Genomic DNA, 21,337 nt, shown 5'->3' with positions numbered 1-21,337 from the left:
AGAAATTCGTCAATCTGACCACGCCCACCAGAAGGAATTTCTTCAGCTTATTTGATTTATCCCTTGTTTAACTGAAATAATTTTTGGTAAGTGGTAATATCAGCATGGTGGAGTTGCTTTAATGATACCGTACTATTTTCTTCTTCAACTGTTGACGGATTTACTTTCCAAATAGACGATTGTTCTAAGCTCATGTAAATGTATATAAAATATGTATGTATATATTACATATCCTTTTTAGTTTTCAGTGGTTTAGATTCGGTCCACCGCGTGCAGTCCATTTGGATGAGTGCCGATTAGGTTACGGAGTGATCTAATGTCCAAAGGTTCGGATTTATTACGATTAAACTCCAAACACAGATGAGAAAAACAATTTGTTGTTATATTTGGTGCATTGTGAGTTCCAGAAGCGCTTTTCACAGAGCTTTCGCATCAAAACAATATTATCTAATAATAATAATGCAGGAAGTGTGAAACTAAAAATAGCTTCAAAAAGTTAGTGCCTATATCAGACAGTGAGATTACAAAATATATTTGGTCAAAGGTAGTTTATCTAATTTTACAATCTAAGGACAACTTGACATCCTCTTAAAATTCTTGTAAATAGCACGAGAAATCTACCTTCACACAGATTCGAAACTCTTTATGAAATCAAAATCATATTTATTCTAGCCTTGAAAAATTTCGGGATGCACCGGCTCATAAAAATTGATTCTGGCTCTATTTCATTTAATAACTAACAATTGATACATTGTGGAACAGTCGATTTACCAGCGCTTAAACGCAGATGTTGCTAATTTATTTTCAGATAATTACTTTTATTTGTTCTAATTTACTTTTTAATGCCATACCGAATTACTTAGATCCGTACACTTTACGAAAGTATCTTCTACTACATATCGTCACCTAAAATGCTAAACAATGTATGATCAAAAAAATTCAAAATTGAGTTTTTTATTAATTACGACTCACTACCTCAAATCACATACATATAGTATAAGTACTTATGCCCAACATTTTTAACGTTTTAAGGTTCTGCTGACAGATATAACCTATTTTTAACCAAAATTTAAATTATTTTTTAACCTCTGTTCCATTGTTGTTGTAGTGTTTCATTTATTCTGCTATAATTTTCCAAAAATGTTGTTACGTTCTTTTGCATTTTAGGTGCATCGTATATTTCTAGTTGTACAAGGTGCATTCCAAAGTAATCAGGACTTAAAAAAAAAACAAAGCAAATGGTTTTTTCGGCAAAATCAATTTATTTTATTCAAAATAGTCTCCTTCTGCTTCAATACAGATTTTTGCACGGTCCAAAAGCATGTCGAACGAGTGTTTTAGCTCGTTGGCCGGTATGGCCGCCAGTATGCCGGTGCAAGCTTTTTGAATGGCCTCTACGCCTGCATAACGCTTTCCTTTCATGGGCAAATGCATTTTTCCGAAAAGGAAGAAGTCGCACGGTGCCATATCAGGTGAATACGGGGAGTGGTTAATGGTTAAAATGTGATTTTTGGTCAAATAATCGGTCCCAAACGTCCTTCGAATGTTGGATTCTGAGCAATTTTTGGTCGTCAGTCAATTTGCGCAGAACAAACCGTCGACACGTCTTTCGTAAGCCCAACTGTTCGGTCAAAATGCGATAAATCGATGTTTTTGAGATGTTCAATACCATTTCCTTGAATTTGAATGATGATTTCGGTTGATTTTTGATGAATTCACGCGCAGTTTCAATGGAATTTCCGGTGATCACGGATTTTGATTGGCCCAAAACGCTATAACTTCACTTCCAATCTATGAAATGTCATGGAATTCACTGGACAATCCATAAAAATAGCAGATTCTAACGCATCAGTCGGCATATAGATGGCGCCACCAGGGGGCGCTAGATTCAAAAAGTCCTGTTTACTTTAGAAAATACCTTGTATGATCGACCACCTTTTAGCAGACTCTGTTTCGAAAAAATATTTCGTATTCATATCCTTAGATCCACTTCTTCACTAATATCAATGTCGTATAGCATAAAACTAAAAGTATTATTTTCTATATGTAGCATTTAAATATTTTATGTACCTACATACATACAAATGCATTTTGTAATAAAAGTACATATATAATTTGCTTGTACAAATAATGACTACTCATAGTACATTCGTATAACTTGTTAAGCGGATCAACAAGCATTGCTTCCTGACTTCCGCTATCAATCGTAAGATGAGATATTTGTGGCAAGCGCCACAGGATTTAGCAGGGATTCGATGTGATTACACGCACGCATATACTTAACGCACGTGCAACCACAAAAGCAGTGACAGCAGTTGCACTCAATACCCCGCTGAGTAGCACCGTTACAAGCGACAGAACAACTCACGGCTTCATAGCCTCTTGACAAAACCCACTGTTTAACACAAACAACAACTTTTTTTATGAGTCTACACTTCACCATCTCTGATTATTCATACATACATATGTACATACAAGTATATTCGTACCCAAGTAGAAAGGTAAGAACGGACTTGGAAGCAAAAACTAGTAAAGGTGATGAAACGTTTTGAAACTATTTGATGTGTTTTCTCAATGTCCCGTGGTGATAATTTTCAGCTATGTATATGTACTTTCTGTTTACTGAATATTGTAATTATACAGGCTCCTGGCATATTTACACATCGTTTAAATTTGTACAGGCGTGGGAATGTGCATAGAAGTATATTTACCCATGCGTATATGTACATATATACAGACACATTCATAGAATTGTGACATATCCTGCAGAGATGCAGTGAACTGGTTAGAAAATTGACCACTTTACAGTTAGAAACTCTTGTCTGAAAGTCCACTGGTCAGACTTTCGAACGAAAGCTGATAATAATCATTTCGAAGGCAACAACACGAGGCAAAGCTACAGTCGGGTGACCAGTTAGGCCTTTGTATTACACTAGTTTTAAAGAAATATTAATTAGTTTTTTGTTATAATGATGGGATATATCAGCTGTAGATCCAAAAATATTTTGTTTGGGTGGGGGGAATAAACATTTACTTGAGGCAAGAAGATTAATATATTAAATATAGTTTATACCGTTTCATATCATTTTGGAAAAATTTCAAATCGACCTTCTAATATCAAATCCTGCTAAATTGAAAAAAAACATTATAAATCGTAGACGTGCGTGTGACATAATTTATTGCAAAAGATACTGTAGTCAGTTCGTGTTTTGAATAAAAAAATTTCACAAAACAACACGATGTGGGCCAAGTTTTGAGAATGTTTCGAGAACTTCTTCTGCAGTGCTTTCAATATCATGCTACGTGTGCAGCAAGGCTATGGCAATGAAACTATCTTGAAGCATGTTCGTCCTCAGCCACGTTCTCTAGAAAAGCGCGACTTCAAATCTTCGCCGATTGTATCCAACAGAGGAATGTACCTTGAGACCCTGTAGTATTCGTCGCTAGTGCTCACGCAAAAGTTTTCGCGTTTTGTTTGTCGGCCGCAGATTTTTGGTTTTTCTTCGTCAACTTTCAGTTCTATCGCCATTTTTTTCGTGCCTGAATATATGGCTCGAAAATGTTTCTCAGCTTTTTGTCTTCGATCTCGGAATGTTACAAGCAGTGTATCTATCATATTTAATGCCTTTGCCAGTTCGATCGATTCTTGCTGAAGAATCACGCTGAGTGAATTAGTTAGAGATAGAATATCACATAGGCCAAAAATCCCAATTATAAATTAAAATTTCCACCTGGTTGCGATGAGATTATATTTCTGTTACTTTATATATTTTCAGAGTAGTAAAATTACTAATAAGACAGTTATCTCTCGTTTAATTTCCCCCATTTTCCCCTCTGTATCCGCCACTGGATATATACCTTATATTTACGACTGTACTTACGAGGTGTGTTCTGTAAATAAAGGTAATTTTCAAATTTCGCGTGTTTGGAGAGTACAATTGGCAATTTTTTTTATTATGTTGGTGTATGTACATATATGTGCCTGTAGTACGATAATTTTCAGCTGTATTCATAATGTCGAATGGGGACTATTTTGAACGCGACAACATTAATGACGAACAAATAAAAAAATATTGCTTTCAGAAAACGAAAAATCGTGTTATTTTTGGAACACAGCTCGTATACCATCCATTGGAATAGATAAATAAACAGAAAAGCTGTATGAACCTATAAAAAATGTTATATTGGATCTCTAGTGTAGATAGTAGATTTGCGTGATTATGGAGCAGACTTCAGCTAAGGCACCGTGACTACCAATATGTCAAAGGCTAAACACGACCGAACGCTAAAGCTAGTTTGATATACAAATGTTTACGTAGTAGTATATGTATCTCCTCAGATGGAAATTGTCTGCCTTCAGTGACCGATTTTCCACGGTTCCGAAATTTTGTACGCAAGTAAATCTAAGAGCAAATGTGAAAGATTATTTAGACATCAAAAAATTGAAATACAGTAGCTCTTGCAAACCGTGTTTACCAAATGTACTCATATTATAATTTATGAACACACAAAAATTAATGGTCTCTTCAATATAGGGCTTGTGGTTGCCTGAGAATCAACGTTCACTCTTACAAAGGAAACAATTAAATTAAAGAATGTATATAGTTATGTTCATAACAGTGTGTGTGTGTGCATAAAGACTGTCGTAAAACATTTAAAGCCATTTGGTTAATATTAATGTTCATTCCAACTCAGAATTTTTGTTGCTTTTAATATTAAGTGGACATGGTTGGGTGGCCTTTACAACATCTTGCACAGGTAAAAGAGCTCTAGATAACCCATAAGTTTAATTATTATTGTACATATATGCATATATAACGGTGTACAATGCTTATTTTAAATTTTTTTAATTTCGACGTGTGTGTATGTACTTATATCTATGAGTACTTAGCATTTCTAACTGTGTGAAAATAGCAAAGCAATCGTTGAAAGAAGAAAATGTCTTCACTTTAAATAAAAATCGTGGTCACATCTTTAATATTATATAAATAAATATTTTATGTGCTGAAAATTCACAGATTTTTTATATATCATAGTTTTTTTATAAAGTATTTCACTTCGGAAAGACGGAAAGAGTGGGAACTAATAATTAATATTGTCTAAAATATCAGGCTGCTAGACTATTTTCAGACACGCGAATTCTCCCTCCAATGTAACGAATTATATCCGTATAGTATATCGCAGACCTGATCTTCTGACCTGGAAAATCAACAACCGACCAGATATTCACCATGCGCCAAATCTTGGAAAAGCCCCGTGAAAGAAGAATCGACACACACCACCTCTTCGTCGATTTCAAAGCTGCTTTCGACAGCACGAAAAGGAGCTACCTTTATGCCACGATGTCTGAATTTGGTATCCCCGCAAAACTAATACGGCTGTGTAAACTGACGTTGAGCAACACGAAAAGCTCCGTCAGGATCGGTAAGGACCTCTCCGAGCCGTTGGATACCAGTTCGAGCTGCAGAACTAAATAGAGAAGGTACCATTTTCTATAAGAGTGTACAGCTGCTGGCGTATGCCGATAATATTGACTAGGACTAGGAAGCACAGAAAATGGGTCTGGCAGTGAACGAGGGCAAAACGAAATATCTCCTGTCATCAAACAAACAGTCGTCGCACTCGCGACTTGGCTCTCACGTCACTGTTGATAGTCATAACTTTGAAGTTGTAGATAATTTCGTCTATTTAGGAACCAGCATTAACACCACCAAAAATATCAGCCTGAAAATCCAACGCAGGATTGCTCTTGCCAACAGGTGCTACTTCGGACTGAGTAGGCAATTGAAAAGTAAAGTCTATATGGTGCAGAGGCTTGGGCGATGACAACAACCGATGAGTCGACGTTACGAGTTTTCGAGAAAAAATTCTGCGAAAGATTTATGGTCCTTTGCGTATTGGCCACGGCGAATATCGCATTCGATGGAACGATGAGCTGTACGAGATATACGACGACATTGACATAGTTCAGCGAATTAAAAGACAGCGGCTACGCTGGCTAGGTCATGTTGTCCGGATGGACGAATTACACTCCAGCTCTGAAAGTATTCGACGCAGTACCCGCCGGAAGCAGAGGAAGAGGAAGACCTCCACTCCGTTGGAAGGACAAAGTTGAGAAGGACCTGGCTTCGCTTGGAATATCCAATTGGCGCCACGTAGCGAAAAGAAGAAACGACTGGCGCGCTGTTGTTATAGATTTAATATACTGGCCACCACGTTTCATCCAATGAACCAGACAGTTCTAATACAAACTTTTTATTCTGTTCCATAATAAAAATGTTAATAATCAGCTAATTAGCAACTAGTAAAAGAAGTAAAATATATATTATATTATATTGTAAGGGGTGTAAATCGTGTATTGTCTATTTCATCCAAATAAATTAATTACTTGGGTACCAAATTGTCGAAACGTATTCGGGAATCGGCATACTTAAGGGGTCAGTAGGGTAATCTTTTCTCAATTTTTTTTTGCATTTTCTGTGCCTTTATACCCTTAGAATTAATGTAGAAACTTACTTTACCATTGGAAGGTTTCGAAAAAGGCCCAAAAATAATAATACCGCTCGACGTTCGGAGCGCTCGGAGTGCGCACCTCAACCCCTTTTCTCAAAACACACTTTTTTAAACTGGCGCACATGATTCCGGTCGAACTACTCAACTGATTTGCTTATTTTTTTTAAATGTTCACAAAACGCCTGACTAGCATTCCTACTACATTCATAACTTTTTATAATTTATTGACAATGTTATGACAAAATTTATGTAAAAAAATATCGCAATCAAAGTGAGCCACTTCTCTCTTTGAACGAGGTGTGCTCATTAGTTAAAGTAATGAACTATATTTTTATTTATTCGTCAATACGAATGTTATCTTTTTAAAATTAAACATCCAAATATTTAATATACTGGCCACCACGTTTCATCCAATGAACCAAGCAGTTCTAATACAAATTTGTATTCTGTTCCATAATAAAAAGGTTAATAATCTAGCTAATTAGCGACTAGTAAAAGAAGTAAAATATATATTATATTATATTGTAAGGAGTGGAAATCGTATATTGTCTATTTCATCCAAATAAATTAATTACGTGGGTACCAAATTATCGAAACGTATTCGGGAATCGGCATACTTAAGGGGTCAGTAGGGTAATCTTTTTTCAAATGTTTTTTTGCATTTTCTATCCTCTTATACCCTTAGAATTAATGTAGAAACTTACTTTACCATTGGAAGGTTTCGAAAAAGTCCCAAAAATAATAATACCGCTCGACGTTCGGAGCGCTTGGAGTGCGCACCTCAAACTTTTTCTCAAAACACACTTTTTAAACTCACGTTCAACAAATCAAAGATTTGGTGTTGAAAAACCGTCGATTAACAATTAGAGACCTTGCCGATGAAGTTGGCATATCGAAAGGCTCAGCCAATACCATTTTGAAGGATGTTTTGGGCCTCAAGCGCGTCAAATCTCGACTGATACCGAAAACATTGAATTTTTTGGAAAAAAGGCGTCGCGTTGAAGTGTGTGAAACGATGCTTTCCGCCTAGCAGGGTGTCATCAAACGCATTATAACTGGCGATGAGACTTGGATCTATGCTAACGACCCCGAAACAACCGATCAATCGAGCGAATATCGTGCCAAAAGAGAGCCGAGACAAGTCGCTCAAAAATCAAGTTCATGTTGACTGTTTTCTTCGATTATCGTGGTGTTGTGCATTATGAATTCCTTCCAACCGGTCAAACAGTCAAGAAGGAATATTATTTGACATTATGCGTCGTTTGCGTAACGCTATCCGCCAAAAAAGGCCGGAATTGTGGAAAGAAAATTCTTGGTTTTTACACCACGAAAATGCACCATCCCATACTGCTCTCGTAATTCGTGATCATTTCGCCAAAAACTCAACCCATATCGTTTCGCAACCACCGCATTCGCCTGATCTGGCGCCGTGCGCCTTCTGGCTGTTCACCAAGCTCAAAAGACCGCTCCGAGGACACCGTTTTTATACGATAGAGGAGATTCAAGCCGCAGCGAAGACGGAACTGAAGGCCATCCCGGAAAGTGACTACAACCAGTGTTTCGAAGCTTGGAAAATCCGTTGGCATAAGTGCATTGCATCGGGAGGGGATTACTTTGAAGGGCATGAAATTGATTTGGAAGAATAAATAGAGAATTCTCAAAATAAATACAATGTCACCTTATTTTTTGGGAACAAAAATTATATGATCGTTTACTGTATTTAATTCAGGAAGAATAGGTCAAGGATCGTAGCTAAAATTAGCAACTGTTTTTTAGTAATTTTATTTAAATTATCACCTCACTATAGGCCTACGAACGCGCTTATAATTGACAATTTATTTATCGTGAACACTTGGCGTACTATTTGGTATGGAAAGTGCCTCCAGTGCTACACAATTTGCATTTCAGAGTCATATAAGTCAGAATACCCATAAGAATGATGTTTTTATTTTTAAACAAAAATTTTAACCATGCTTTAAATTTTTTATTACTGTTTAGACTAAGGTTGTGAAACTGATCTTGATAGCTCGGCACATCGTCCTCATCCGTACCTGTTTACCGTATATGTATACATATGTACATACATGTACACATACGAATGTTTATGAGCAGTGTACGCTCGCAGTTGGACAGCCAATGAGGGGTTGTGAACACCTTTTATGATTATTTCATCAAAACAACTGAAACAAGAAAAAGTATGAAAAACGTTAACTTCGGTGGCACCGAAGCTGGAATACCCTTCACAAATAACGAGATTCGAATATAAGAACTTTGATCGTTGAACGTTCAGTTCGTATGACAGCTATATGATATAGTGATGCGATCTGAAAAATGTCTTCAGATATTTTAGCGTTACTTAGAAAATAAGCTGCACAAAATTTCGTAATGATACGACGTCAAATGAAAAAGGTTTTCATGCAAGCACTTGATACCGAAAATTTCTGATCGATATCTCAAAATCTTTGGAGCTCGTACGCGTATATACCGATAAACACACAGACGGGCATAGCTAAATCGTATATGATTTTTTTGTTATATATTTTAAAGGGTTTCAGACGTTGCCTTTTGGAAGTTACAAACTTAATGTAAAAACGTTAACTTCGGCTATCATACTCTTTTCAAATACAAAAGATTCCTTATAAGAATGTCATTTTGATCGGTCTATACGGCTATATGTACATACAGTCGGAGAGACGGGCAAACAAACGGACATGGCTATGGCGACTCAGCACGTCTTGCTGATCAGTCACCTGTATACATTATATGGTATCCGACGCTTCTTTCTGAGCGTTACAAACTTCATGGCAAACGTAATATACACTGTTTAGGGTGTAAAAATGCATCCCAGAAACATATGTATAAAAACCCAATCTGTATAGGTAAATACTCGCCACTGGACTGACGTGATAGTTTTTAATGCCTTATCTTGAAACATGTATAGGTATACGTACATACACAGACGAACTTTTGTGTTACGCACTGCTGTACAACGAAGTTTTCTTTATAAGGAATTGCTTTCCAAAACACTGGAATTTCATTAAATTTCCAATATGTTTTGCTGTACTTGTAACGAATTCTTTATAAGCAAAATTATTTATATTACGATTATTACACGTCCTTTCTTACTCGAACTATTACGAGTAATTTTTGTAAGTAAAATATTGAAGCGTAATTTATTGCCAGCTTTTCAAACAAATCTATAGTATATTACGAGTTTTCTATAAAACGACCTTTGAGTTTCGTTTAATGGCCACCGAACCCATTCCAATCACAATTAGAGCGATTTCGATGGTATATTGAAAACAAAACCACATATCACACAAAACTTCTCACTAAACACCGTGTTTGTATATTTGCAATAATTGTGGATTTCAACGATACCGCCCAAAAAGTCAGATTTAGCCAAACAGATGTTAAGACGGCTATTATGAATTATTAGAATTCGATTCGCTATTCTCTCTTTGCTTCTGTTACACGTAAAAGCAACAACACGTAAAAGAACAACAAAGTTATCGTGAATTCATACAAGAGAGTATGCGGCTGCCTGATTAAAAATCGGAATGTGTTTTTTCGTGAAACTACTATTAAATCGATTTTTGAGATAACTCACATATTGGCCGATATAGTATTACGCGCGGTATTTTCGCTAGTTGGCGCTGAAAGCGCGTAGTTCTAGTTTTATTCGACGCATCGGGTCATGCCATACCTTTTTGGAAAGCTCATTTCACGCGTTAACACGTGTTTGATTGATTGTCGTTTCTTTTAAGTCGTTCGTGAGTTATAGCGTCGCAAACATGGAGCAAAATAAAGAGAAAATACGGCATATTTTACAGTACTACTACGATAGAACAGAAATAATCTCAAGCCCACGCCAATAAAATTTGTGCAGTTTATGGACCTGATACAGTTTCCATTTCCACCGCACAACAATGGTTTCAACGTTTTTCGTTCTGGTGTAGAGGTGGTCGAAGAATGCACCACGCTTCGGAAGCCTGTCGTCGAAAATTTGTGCAGTTTATGGACCCGATAGAATAGATAGATGGCCGAAAGAGACCGGCATAGTAGCAGCCGTAGCATCGGTCAAGAGCTGGGCATGAGTCATCAAAAATTCATTTCAATTTCAATAAAAAAAAAATTCAATAAAAATACCGCAAGACTTTTTTGACAACCCATTATTTACATATGTGGTACTATGAAGTCATCCTAAGGGATGTATTGACCCTATTCAACCAATTTTAGACACACAGTACTGTTATCAGGAAGTCAACTATGGGTATTGGTTCAAAATTTAAAATTGTGTTATATGGGAAGTGGGCGTGGTTGTAGTTTGCCTTTGCTCATTTTTCATTGTTCACGTACCGAATTTGATTGGCATCGATCGAGCAAGTACCTAAAAGTGTGCGGAGCCACACTCATTGCCCTATTTTTAGACCGGCTCCTTTAATGTCTTAATTTTTACTCTAGTTACAGCTCGTACAGATCGTTTATATATATGTATACATACATATATAATCTTATATTGTATCTATCTCGCTTTGTTTTAGGTGTTACGTACAACCGCTATTATACTCTGTAGCAACATGTTGCAAGAGTATAATACTCGTAAAGGGTTAGAACAATGTTTTTAAAGCGAAAAAAATAATTTCTCCGCCAAGATAGACTCAACACCTGTTAGCGCAGGTTTAAAATTTTCTAAAAGAAACCACTGATGGGTTCACCAATACACTCACAATAACAGTCCCTTGTTGCCACTCAAGAAGACCTTGTAAAACCAAAATGTTTATACAAACTGTTACAAAAGCACCAACAATTTTGTTACTTACTTAAAAAACAGTTCAAAAGAATAATATTAAAATTATTGAAAGTAAAAGTAAAGCATTTACTTGTGCCTGAAACCTCTTATTTTTCATTTGATGTATAAATTTGAAACAAGGTGCGTACTCCTAAATATCAAATTTTTGCAACTTTCCACTTTTATTTCACAATTTCAATTATTGCTAGATCTCTTATTTTCCCCATAGAGCACATGGTTGCCATACCTGACTACTTGTAAGTTAGTATGAATTTCAAACAAGATAACATGCATTTTAATCGAAATAATCTAAAGATTAACTTTTATTCTAAATATGTTCATCTGATAAGAAATATTGTCTACCGCGTGTGAAATATATTGCAACATTGCTACTGTCATGTTCTACAAGAAGAACATTGTCAGCTTTTCGTTTGAAATATATCAGACTAATGCTAACACCCATAAGGAGAAAAAACAGTAGTGTGCAACATCCACTGCTCATAATGACTAAAAAGAAAAAACATTAATTTCGGTTGCTCCGAAGTTATAATATTTTTCATAGGTTCAACTTTTCTTACAAACACTTGATTTGAGCGGTTAATTTTTATTTATGGTAGTCCGAACTGAAGAACATCTTCGGAGATTGTATTGGTGCCTTGAAGAATAGGCCATGCTAAATGTCGTGAAGATACCTTACCAAATTAAGAATTTTTTAATCCGGCCTGTTTTTTTTGATCGGTGCGAAAGCGGCGGTTCCGAACAAACGGCATATTGCGGAGAAAAGAACGTATGCATAATTTCAAAAACTGAAGGACTAGACAAACTTAGCTCAACACGCTGCGCATTTATAGAAAATATAATATTTTTATAATAAATATTTTTTATAGGATCTCCGACGTTTCTTTCTGAGCGTTACAAACGGTTCAAGATATAAAAAGAATATTAAAAAAAAAAGAAATTTTTATTAAATGAAATATAGTAAATTTTTAGGCCAAATTTTTCTAAAACTAGCTTTACGATTGAAAAATACATATGTAGGTAATATATCAACGCTTCAATTGTTTAACAATAATATTTAATTCAAGAGATTTATACCATGTTCAGACCGATACTTAATCACACGATTTCGGCAGTTGAATGGATTATCCCACTAATCTTAAAAATTTATCAAGATTTCGCCATACAAAAATGACAGCTCCAAATCACTTCATTGAAATGATTTGAAACTGATCCACGCTAAATCTCTCTGTGCGACTCTGATTTTGCGCAATCTACTTGTCAGCACTGGAAATCTGTTACATTATCACAGCTGATTTAGACACTACAAAGGGGAAAAAATGTAAACAAACAAATTTTTTTTAAAGCAATGAATCTAATTTCATCTGAAAATCGACTTAACAAATGAAAAAATGCATCCATTATTTCTATTATATGGAAAATATTAAAAAAAAAACCGTCTTTTTATTTCAAAATACTATATGACAATCTTTTCTTTTGATAAATATTAAGCGATGTGAATTCTTGAATGACAATAACAGCTGTTTTTTGATCTTTCTAACGGCAGTGAGAACACTGTTGGGTTATGAAATGCTTAAATATAATCTAATATTTTAAATTTTCGGTCTGAACATGGTATTAGAGAGTTAACTAGTAAATTTCCTCACTGGTTTGATGTGTCACTGCAGGGTATTTCGACAAAAATCGGCGGCCACTTGATTGATAATATAACACACACTTGCCATGTTGCACCAAGTGGAGCGAAGCGGAATGGTGAAGAACCGACCAGATCATGGCACATGCCCCAAAATGATATTTATATATATACATATGTACATAAATAAATATATATGTATATACACGTACATATAAACACACATGTTGTGTTTAGTCATATTCGGTTTTGAGTAAGTAAGTATGAGTATGCGTACGTACTAATATAAATAGAAATTTGTATGAATTCGTGGACGTGTGTATAAGTATGAATGCGTTTGGAATTATCGCTGTTCACAGTTGGGTATTTTTGAATTATGGAGCGGTAATAAATGTCACGAGAATCATTTAGGAGGAAATACGAGTGATGAGCATGACTTGCCAAATTTATTACTCCATTGAAGAAACAGAAACGTTTGGATGATAAACATTTTGATTTACGTTACCGCTAAGTCCATCAATCCGTAGCGAGGGTGATACGCCTATGCTTTTGATTGAGCATTGGGAATGATGAAATCGAATGAAGAGATTCACCAAGTTTAAGCGGGCTGCCACCTACTAGATCTAAATTTGTGTGCATTATATTGTTATGATGATTCTTCATCACTATACTCACTCCGAAAATAGTAAATAAAAATCTATAGTGTCACAGTGAAACAGGTCTCTATAAGAAATGATATTCACCTGATATCATATATGTACATATAGAATTAACTAATAATAAGAGATTATTTGTCTATGAAACAATTTCGCGTGTGTTGTGTAATTTATAATTCTCATTCGGGGAAAAGTAGAACCTGTTTGTTTGTTTTTTTCAAAGCCAAGCTGTTAGCATTGGTCACAAATGCGGCTATGCCGATGAACTTGTGAAACTCAGACGGTTGCAAGGTGGAGCAGAGCGCTTGACAGAATGCACACGCATCAGTTGCCGGGCAAATTAATGTCTTCGTCGCGCTCTGCTTGGCGCACCGCTCCGAAACATTTCTACATCATGACTGCATGTACTATTGGGCGCTGTTGTTGAAAGCTGCGCTTGCATTGCTTGTATTCATACTTTTGGCATAGAAATTTATTTCGCGTGTTTGAGAACAATTTCATAGATGTTGTGTTGGCATGCAGTTCCACTGTTTATCAGTAATTCATCAAGAAAGCAGCAAGAAAATTAAATGCACGGGTTCGGAAATATACATCGGGAATATTTGCTTACAATATTTCAGAAGCGCATGCTATAATCTTTTCTGGAATAAAAAAAAAATGCGATACGAGAAGAAAATTATTGTATAGCCGTTCATTTCTGAAAAAATGTACTAACTCAAAAGTGTTGATATATGGAGGGTTGGCAATAAGGCCGGATTGATTCCATTTCAGAATATGATAATCTGTGTACCACGCATTCTTTTTATTTACTTTAACGGTTAATGTATGTATGATTGATATATTATATTTTGTGATTCCATTTACACAATGAAATATAGTATATATAAATGATTAAGATGATGAGGCGAGTTAAATTCCGAGTGACTATTTGTCGGCTGTCCAATCAAGCGGTAGCTTGGGCAAAAATTTAGATATATTGATGAAACTTCGTACACATGTTCTTTCCAAGAAGGGTTGGTATCGCAGATCAGCGGAATTTTACCATTTCCACGCCACAAAAAATCATGAATCGAAAACCTATCAACTACCATGCAGGGTTGTTATTTAGTACAACTAACTGCATTAAGGAGCGGCATCTATGGTTTACAAATCTTGAGAAAGTGAGTGTGGTCTCGCCTTCTAATAGGTTTTACGTACATATCTCCTAAACCGCTAAAGCTGTAATAAGCAAATTTTCTTAGGGAAAATATTTGTTCTTCCCAACTTATTCTGGGAAAATTGGATGATTCGGTTTATTTCCCCGCCCACTCTCCATATAACGGTTTTGTGAAAAACTACTAAAAGTACGATAATTCTATAAATAAATGCGTCAGAGACACAAAATTGTACACCAGAGGTGATAGAAGAAGGCCTTCTAGGAGTCACTGTCAAAATTGGACCTATCGCACCACCCACATCTAGGTGAAAATCCATACGTCGGGATCTGTTCAATAAAACTTTGTACCAATAGCAGCCGACGTTATATCGGAAAATATGTGAGTTATATCAATAAAATTGAGAGATTTTTCTATAAAAGGTGAAAACATATAAAATCAGGTGAAAACTTACTCATGACCCATAATACATAACTAATATTAGGATTTTCAAATATCTAGTTGACATATTGCTGATGGTATGTTAGGTAACTAAATAAAACTTAAGGGGGTATTCTTGTCTAGGATTTCGAAAAAATCGATTTTTTTTGCTTATCTGGAAAGTTTAGACTTTCAAAAATATGAACTTGGAAGGATTTTTCAAAATTCGACTTATTTTCGGAGATGCAGCCGATTTTGTGACGTGGCGTCCGAGCTCACTAGAATTGTCTCCTAAACTTTAAACGCGTTTTTCTCAAAACTGACTTTTTCGGAACGATACCCACGATTTCTCAGGTTCTACTGGACCGATTTACTTGACATTTTTATAGAGTCTTCTTTATAGGCTTGTCTATGGTTGGAACTAGCCCCATTCCCAAATTTTTATTTTTATTATTTTTAAAAAATTTGAAATAGTCAGAAAAAGTGATCCAAAAAAACTTTTTTTTCAGGCAGTCGCCATTTTGTGAAAAAAACTTTTTCCCACTTTTCCGTAGTTCCGGTCATTGCGGCATTATTCTAGATTAATAATCTTTTTTTTTTTTATTTCAGTTAACTAGGAGGGTTGAAATCATGGGTATGGTCACGTGGAAATTTTTAGAGACCGCCCACTTCGTCAGCTCATAATTTTTGAAATTTTTTACTTTGTTTAGTTTTTAATTTTTTTCTGTACTCTTCTAAAATTAACAAATAACTAATAAAAAAATATTAATTGCCCTTTTTTTACGACACTTTAAAAATTACCTGAAACTCATGCTTCTAGACCAGAATACCCCCTTAAAGAGCATCGTTTTCTGTTAATAATACTTGTATATAGTAGTGACTAGTTGACTAAGCGTGTAATATTGGGTATCCTATCATTTAATGCCGAAAATATGTGAAATTGGTCCACGAATTATCCAACTCCTAAATACTAAATATAATAGGGGTATTCTCTTGCTCTTGCAAAACTCTTGCACCGTGCACGAATTGCAGAATTTTCCACTTGTTGTTTGTTGTTACATGCAGAAAATTATTTGTAATGGCTGTAAAATATGTCAGACCAAAACCCATGTTTATTTTCGTGCAATGACACGTAAAAATATAATTGCAACCCTGTTTTAGCTGTCATTTAACATAAAGACATATTTCGCCGTTAAACTGTTGAGGAAGGAAAGTTTTAAATTGATTTTATAATTTCGACTTAAATTATAAAGATTTGTTACAGTTTTTTGTTAAGAATGAGTGCAGAAAGTGTGCTAATTCACAATAGTCATTCACAATAGTCATTCTCAATAAATTGACCGAATCAGCCGTTCATATATCACTAGATTCTGCAATAGGTGCTCTCTTGGCCTTGCATATTTCACGATTGTGTCATCGTGAAATCTTGCAAGAGCAAGAGAATCCCCCTAATGACTTTCGATACTTAGCAAACTTACCCCGAATATGTAGGTCAGTGTGTGTGTTATCTATATTGTTATAGCTGATTTTAGATTTGAAATGCTTATCGTAGTTCAGGAAGGTTTAAAAAGTAAGAATATATGGCAAGTTTCAATGTATAAATAAATTAATAGCTGTTGGTTAGTCTCGCTAATTTCTGAGCACGGCTGGATCGATTAGGCTAATTTCGGTCTTGAATTAGTTGTGGAAGTCCAGAGAAGGATTAAAAGGTGAATAAATATGAAAATGCTCGGATGCTTTTGTTTTTCCTTTGATATGTCCTCCGTCGTTCAAAAATCAAATTGAAAGAATGGTTTCAATTACGTAGATTCATAAATTTCAAGTTTTGTCACAAATAAAATTCTTGTAGGCAACAATAACATTTATAATTTGGCAATCATCAGCTGATTTGTTATAGCAACATTTCAAGTATTGTGCTCTTTTTTGTTTTGATCTTTTGTGATGCTTTACTGCTAAGTGCGCGAGAACTTTTCTCACTTTGATTAATTACAATTTCCGATGCCGATGCCAAGAAGAATTCGACTTGGCTTGGGTCGTCGCAGTCACTCAAATGTGCGAAGAGGTACCTCACGGGCTAGGCGCGCTGATGACCAGAGAGACAGATCAAGAAAATAGTGTTTTTTCTATGTCAGAATTGCTCACTCACTAAAAAAAGTGAGTGAATATGAAGCAGAGAGACTCAGAATGCAGCAAGTTCGTACACATCAAAGACATCAAAAGCGAGCACAACTTAATGAAATTGAGTGATTGCGCAGACGCAGTGAACTCTGTGAACTTGGAACGAGCTGCATTCCACTTTGATCCGGTAATAGGTTATTGTATCCACAAATCGGTAACAATTATAACAATTGGTCCCTCCACCAGATCCTTTACGCTCTTTAATTTTTGCGATTGGACATGATTCTAAGCCCTTCTTGAGCAACACTCAGAAATTTAACAGCTGTTTCCGGATGACATCGTTTGACGCTACACATGTTATACAGAACTATTCCCATAAATAAACCGCAAGGTCAGCCGTTGGAAGTTTGCGGAATGAACTTGGAGTTTCCCTGTTTTGTGCATGGACAATTGCATATACGTTGCGTGTTCGGGCGTCGGAAAACCGTTATCATTGCTTATTTACAGAAACCTTTAATTTGATTAACAAACTGTATTAAACTGTGTGTGTCTGACAATATCAAATTGAAACTTTATAAATAGCCAGTTATTTCAGGAAAACTCTGTTTTGTAAGTAAGCAACATCATGTATGTAAATGTTTATACTATATACCGAACCCTTTTTATTAATTACGGCATCTTTTTGTGTGTTTTCAGTATATTTTATACAAAAGTTTAGGTTTTTTATTTATCGATTGAAGCCGTACAAAGTTTGCCGGATCAGTTAGTAAATTTACAAAATTGATTTTAAATCAGTTTTTAAGTATTCCTGAGTGATGTTAAAAGTTGGTGCCACCAGCCCGAGCATTTTCTGTCCCCAATATATTCTATATAGTGCCTTCCGACTTCCCACCTGTCTTTAAATTGTTTAAGTTGATCAATATGTGTTATATTTAGTGAAATTAAGTGGACAAGGTTGTAAGAGTATGAAATCAATCAAAAATTCTCCCGTTAAAATATTAGATTTTTTAAAAGTCAGAAGCCGTTATACAAAGTCTGTCGCAAAAGAAACAGAACTTTTTAAATATAACTGTTTCTGTTGGCGCCACCTATCGGTGGGTATATGAAATAAAAAGTTTGATCTTTTGTTGACATTTCGTAAACATTTTAAGACGTTATCCAATTGTTGATAATTGTCGATGTTATCGATCAAAAAGTGACAGCAGCTTTTGGTCATCGGTCGTAAAATGCAAAGAGAAAATATTAAATTTTGTTTTAAACTTGGGAAAACGTTTACTGAAACATTTCAAATGATGAAAAAAGTTTATGGTGATCAGTGCCTATCCCGTCGTAATGTGCATGAGTGGTTTAAGCGATTCCAAGAAGGTCGTGAGGACCTCTGTGACGATCAGAAGTCGGTCGTCTTCAGAAATCAAAAATAAAGACAATGCTGAAATGTTTTTACGATTCCGAGGGTATTGTACACCGAGAGTTCCTCCCACCTGGCCAAACGATTAATGGTGTGTTTTACCTTGGTGTTATGAAGCGTCTTTTGTCACGCATTCGTCGTGCTCGACCACAATACCGTGAGGCAGGGTCCTGACGCCTGTTGCACGATAATGCGCCGTGTCACTGATTTTTTGACAAAAAAACTCCATATTAACCATTAATCACTCACCCTACTCCTGTGATTTTTACCTATTTGGAAAACTTCATTTGCCCATGAAAGGAGCCTGGTTTCAGGATATCCAAAAGGCGACGACCGATATTCTCAAGAGCATTCCGAATGCTAATTGACCGGGCTAAACGCTGTATCGAAGCACAAGGAAACTACTTTGAATAAAAAAACATAACTTTTGAAAAATATTAATTTTTTGTTGTTTTTTTACAGTCCTGTTTCTTTTGCGACAGACCTTGTATATCAAAACTTTAAATAACCAAGACAAGACCCCACTAAACAGCTGCTACTGCAAAATATTAGATACATACTTAGATGAAGTAGAACAAGTAATGAAGGCCTGTATTCGGGTGTAAACGAACATTTCATACACTTCCAAATTGCAAAGATTTGGCAAAAACTTACCTATACAGGAAAATACCGTTTTTATCGCAATTTGGAGCTTACTTTATAAGTATTTGATTTAAGGTGGTTTGTTGGCGTGGCAGAGGTCCGCTTATGCGATTGCGGTTATTTATTAACAATTTTATATTGTAAGTACATTATTAGAATTGATCATGATTTTTAATAATCTTATTCATACTACTTTAACTATTTCATTTCGTTTCGAAATGTTTCAAAGTTTTCAGAAAGTTAACTCTTCGTAGTCGCTTTTCTTATGAAGTACAGAAATCGGAAGACATCAATAATTAGAAAATTCGCTAATTTACTCACCTATAATAATCATTTTTGCAGTAAATGTTTCCATCTCGCGAATAGCATGATGATTCTCGGTCTAACGGTTGTCGACAAGCGTGGCATTGTAAGCAATTAATATGCCATCGTTTATCAACTGCAGAGAGGTAGAAACGATCCTGTAAGGATATTGGATATTAAAAGAGAGACGTAAATAATAACTTTTTTTCAAGCACAACACAATTCATTCGCATTAACCCATACTCAATGTAAATTTTTATAGTCTAGGATATTTTCTTTCAGAAGCGTTTGTATTACATAAAAAAAGTTCTTTCATTATAACAGAGGTATTATTGTATACAATATTATCACTTACAGGCTTTGATATTTTTTGTTGTTTTAATCAAGCTCAAGGTTTGTAATAACATATACATACATATATATTCATTAGCCAATACGTGTGCAGTGGTATTACCTGTATGAATCGACCGCAACCAGCGCAATCTTCTAGGCTTCGAGGCAGATTTGGTGTTTCATTCGTGGAGTCTGGACTACTTGGTGGACCATATGGCTCCGTTTTAAAGGATATTCTCGAGGTAGTTTCCTCATTTACTTCCAAACAGTCAGGCCGCGCTCGACTTATTGCGTATTTTAATGCAGTTTCGCTGAATAGTGTGCGGTCTGCGATCTCATAGCTATCAGAAAAAAAAAAAACAATATTTGTATGTATATTGGCCCACAAAGAAATATTTCCCTACGAGTAATTACAAACCTTTTAAATGGCTCATTAAATGTCGAGCTATAAGGCTTGGTATTGTGGTCACAAAGTTCGGGACAGGAAGAGCAAGATCTATAAAGTAGACGATTGTTATTTACACCTGCAGCACTGCCGCAATGAGTGCTTCCTTGATGTGCTACAGGTGGGGTTGGACTTTTTTCTCTCGCACCTGGCCCAAGAAATCTTGCGCTCTGCTGCTGCAATTTTAAAATAAATATACTCTAACTATTAATAATATACATTAATTATGTTAATAGAATATTTAATAATTTTGTAATAATTGATAAAACATTACATATATCTGGCATAATTAACATTTTTAATGAGACCGCAGCGTTCACCATCAAACCTGCAATAGATTTATGAATAAGTACTGCTTTTCTGTGCATACATTCCCTATAAGGGCTGATAAGTCTTTGGCCCTCTCAGTCATGCTAAACAAAAAATCGCTATCCTTGGCTTAGCGTATTAAGAATACTATCAATTTATGAGAAAAAATTAAATAAAACAAGTAGGTGCTTTCTGGGTGTCACTGAACATTTCGTAATCTCGCAATGAGCAGGAGTACAAGGAAATATTTTAGGTAAAACTCAGCCTACCGTCGGTCAACTGCACATCTTAAATTAGCAAAACAATAAAATAGGCGCAAACATGTTATTCCAATGGTGTACTGTAATGGTTTGGTTGGAAGTCTATTATGTATAAAGGCGTTAGACATTTTCAAGTTGTTTCCGGTGGTGGAATCGGCGATTCGAAAGCTTCAACATTACTTCCAAATTCGAAAATGAATGATGTGTAATTTTAAATGTAATAATAAAAAAGTTTGGTAATAATAAGATTTATAGTTTTTAATTATAAACATATTCAGATTCATTTGTGTTCAGCACTATACGTATCGTACATTGAAAATGAACGTGCCAAGA

General features: G+C 35.5%; 2 protein-coding genes across 8 annotated transcripts in view; one reads left to right on the top strand and one right to left on the bottom strand.

The window, feature by feature from the left end:
• LOC120771970 (putative sodium-coupled neutral amino acid transporter 11) overlaps positions 1 to 21,337 on the top strand; it is a 550,765-nt gene that overhangs the window by 411,143 nt on the left and 118,285 nt on the right. The window lies entirely within an intron of this gene.
• The window catches only part of LOC120771973 (protein apterous), a 71,435-nt gene that overhangs the window by 15,161 nt on the left and 34,937 nt on the right, over positions 1 to 21,337 (bottom strand). For all 5 annotated transcript variants that reach the window (XM_040100324.1, XM_040100325.1, XM_040100326.1 and 2 more), the window contains exons 3-5: positions 20,409 to 20,611; positions 20,112 to 20,331; positions 19,676 to 19,815 (exon numbers count right to left, since the gene is read on the bottom strand). In XM_040100324.1, the coding sequence (XP_039956258.1) occupies positions 19,676 to 19,815; positions 20,112 to 20,331; positions 20,409 to 20,611 (563 nt within the window). The remainder of the gene's footprint in view (positions 1 to 19,675; positions 19,816 to 20,111; positions 20,332 to 20,408; positions 20,612 to 21,337) is intronic.

The sequence above is a fragment of the Bactrocera tryoni genome, chromosome 3 (assembly GCF_016617805.1).
Source record: "Bactrocera tryoni isolate S06 chromosome 3, CSIRO_BtryS06_freeze2, whole genome shotgun sequence".
NCBI lineage: Eukaryota > Metazoa > Arthropoda > Insecta > Diptera > Tephritidae > Bactrocera > Bactrocera tryoni.
The sequence above is the reverse complement of the archived record's forward strand: the minus strand, read 5'-3'. Positions and strand labels throughout refer to the sequence as shown.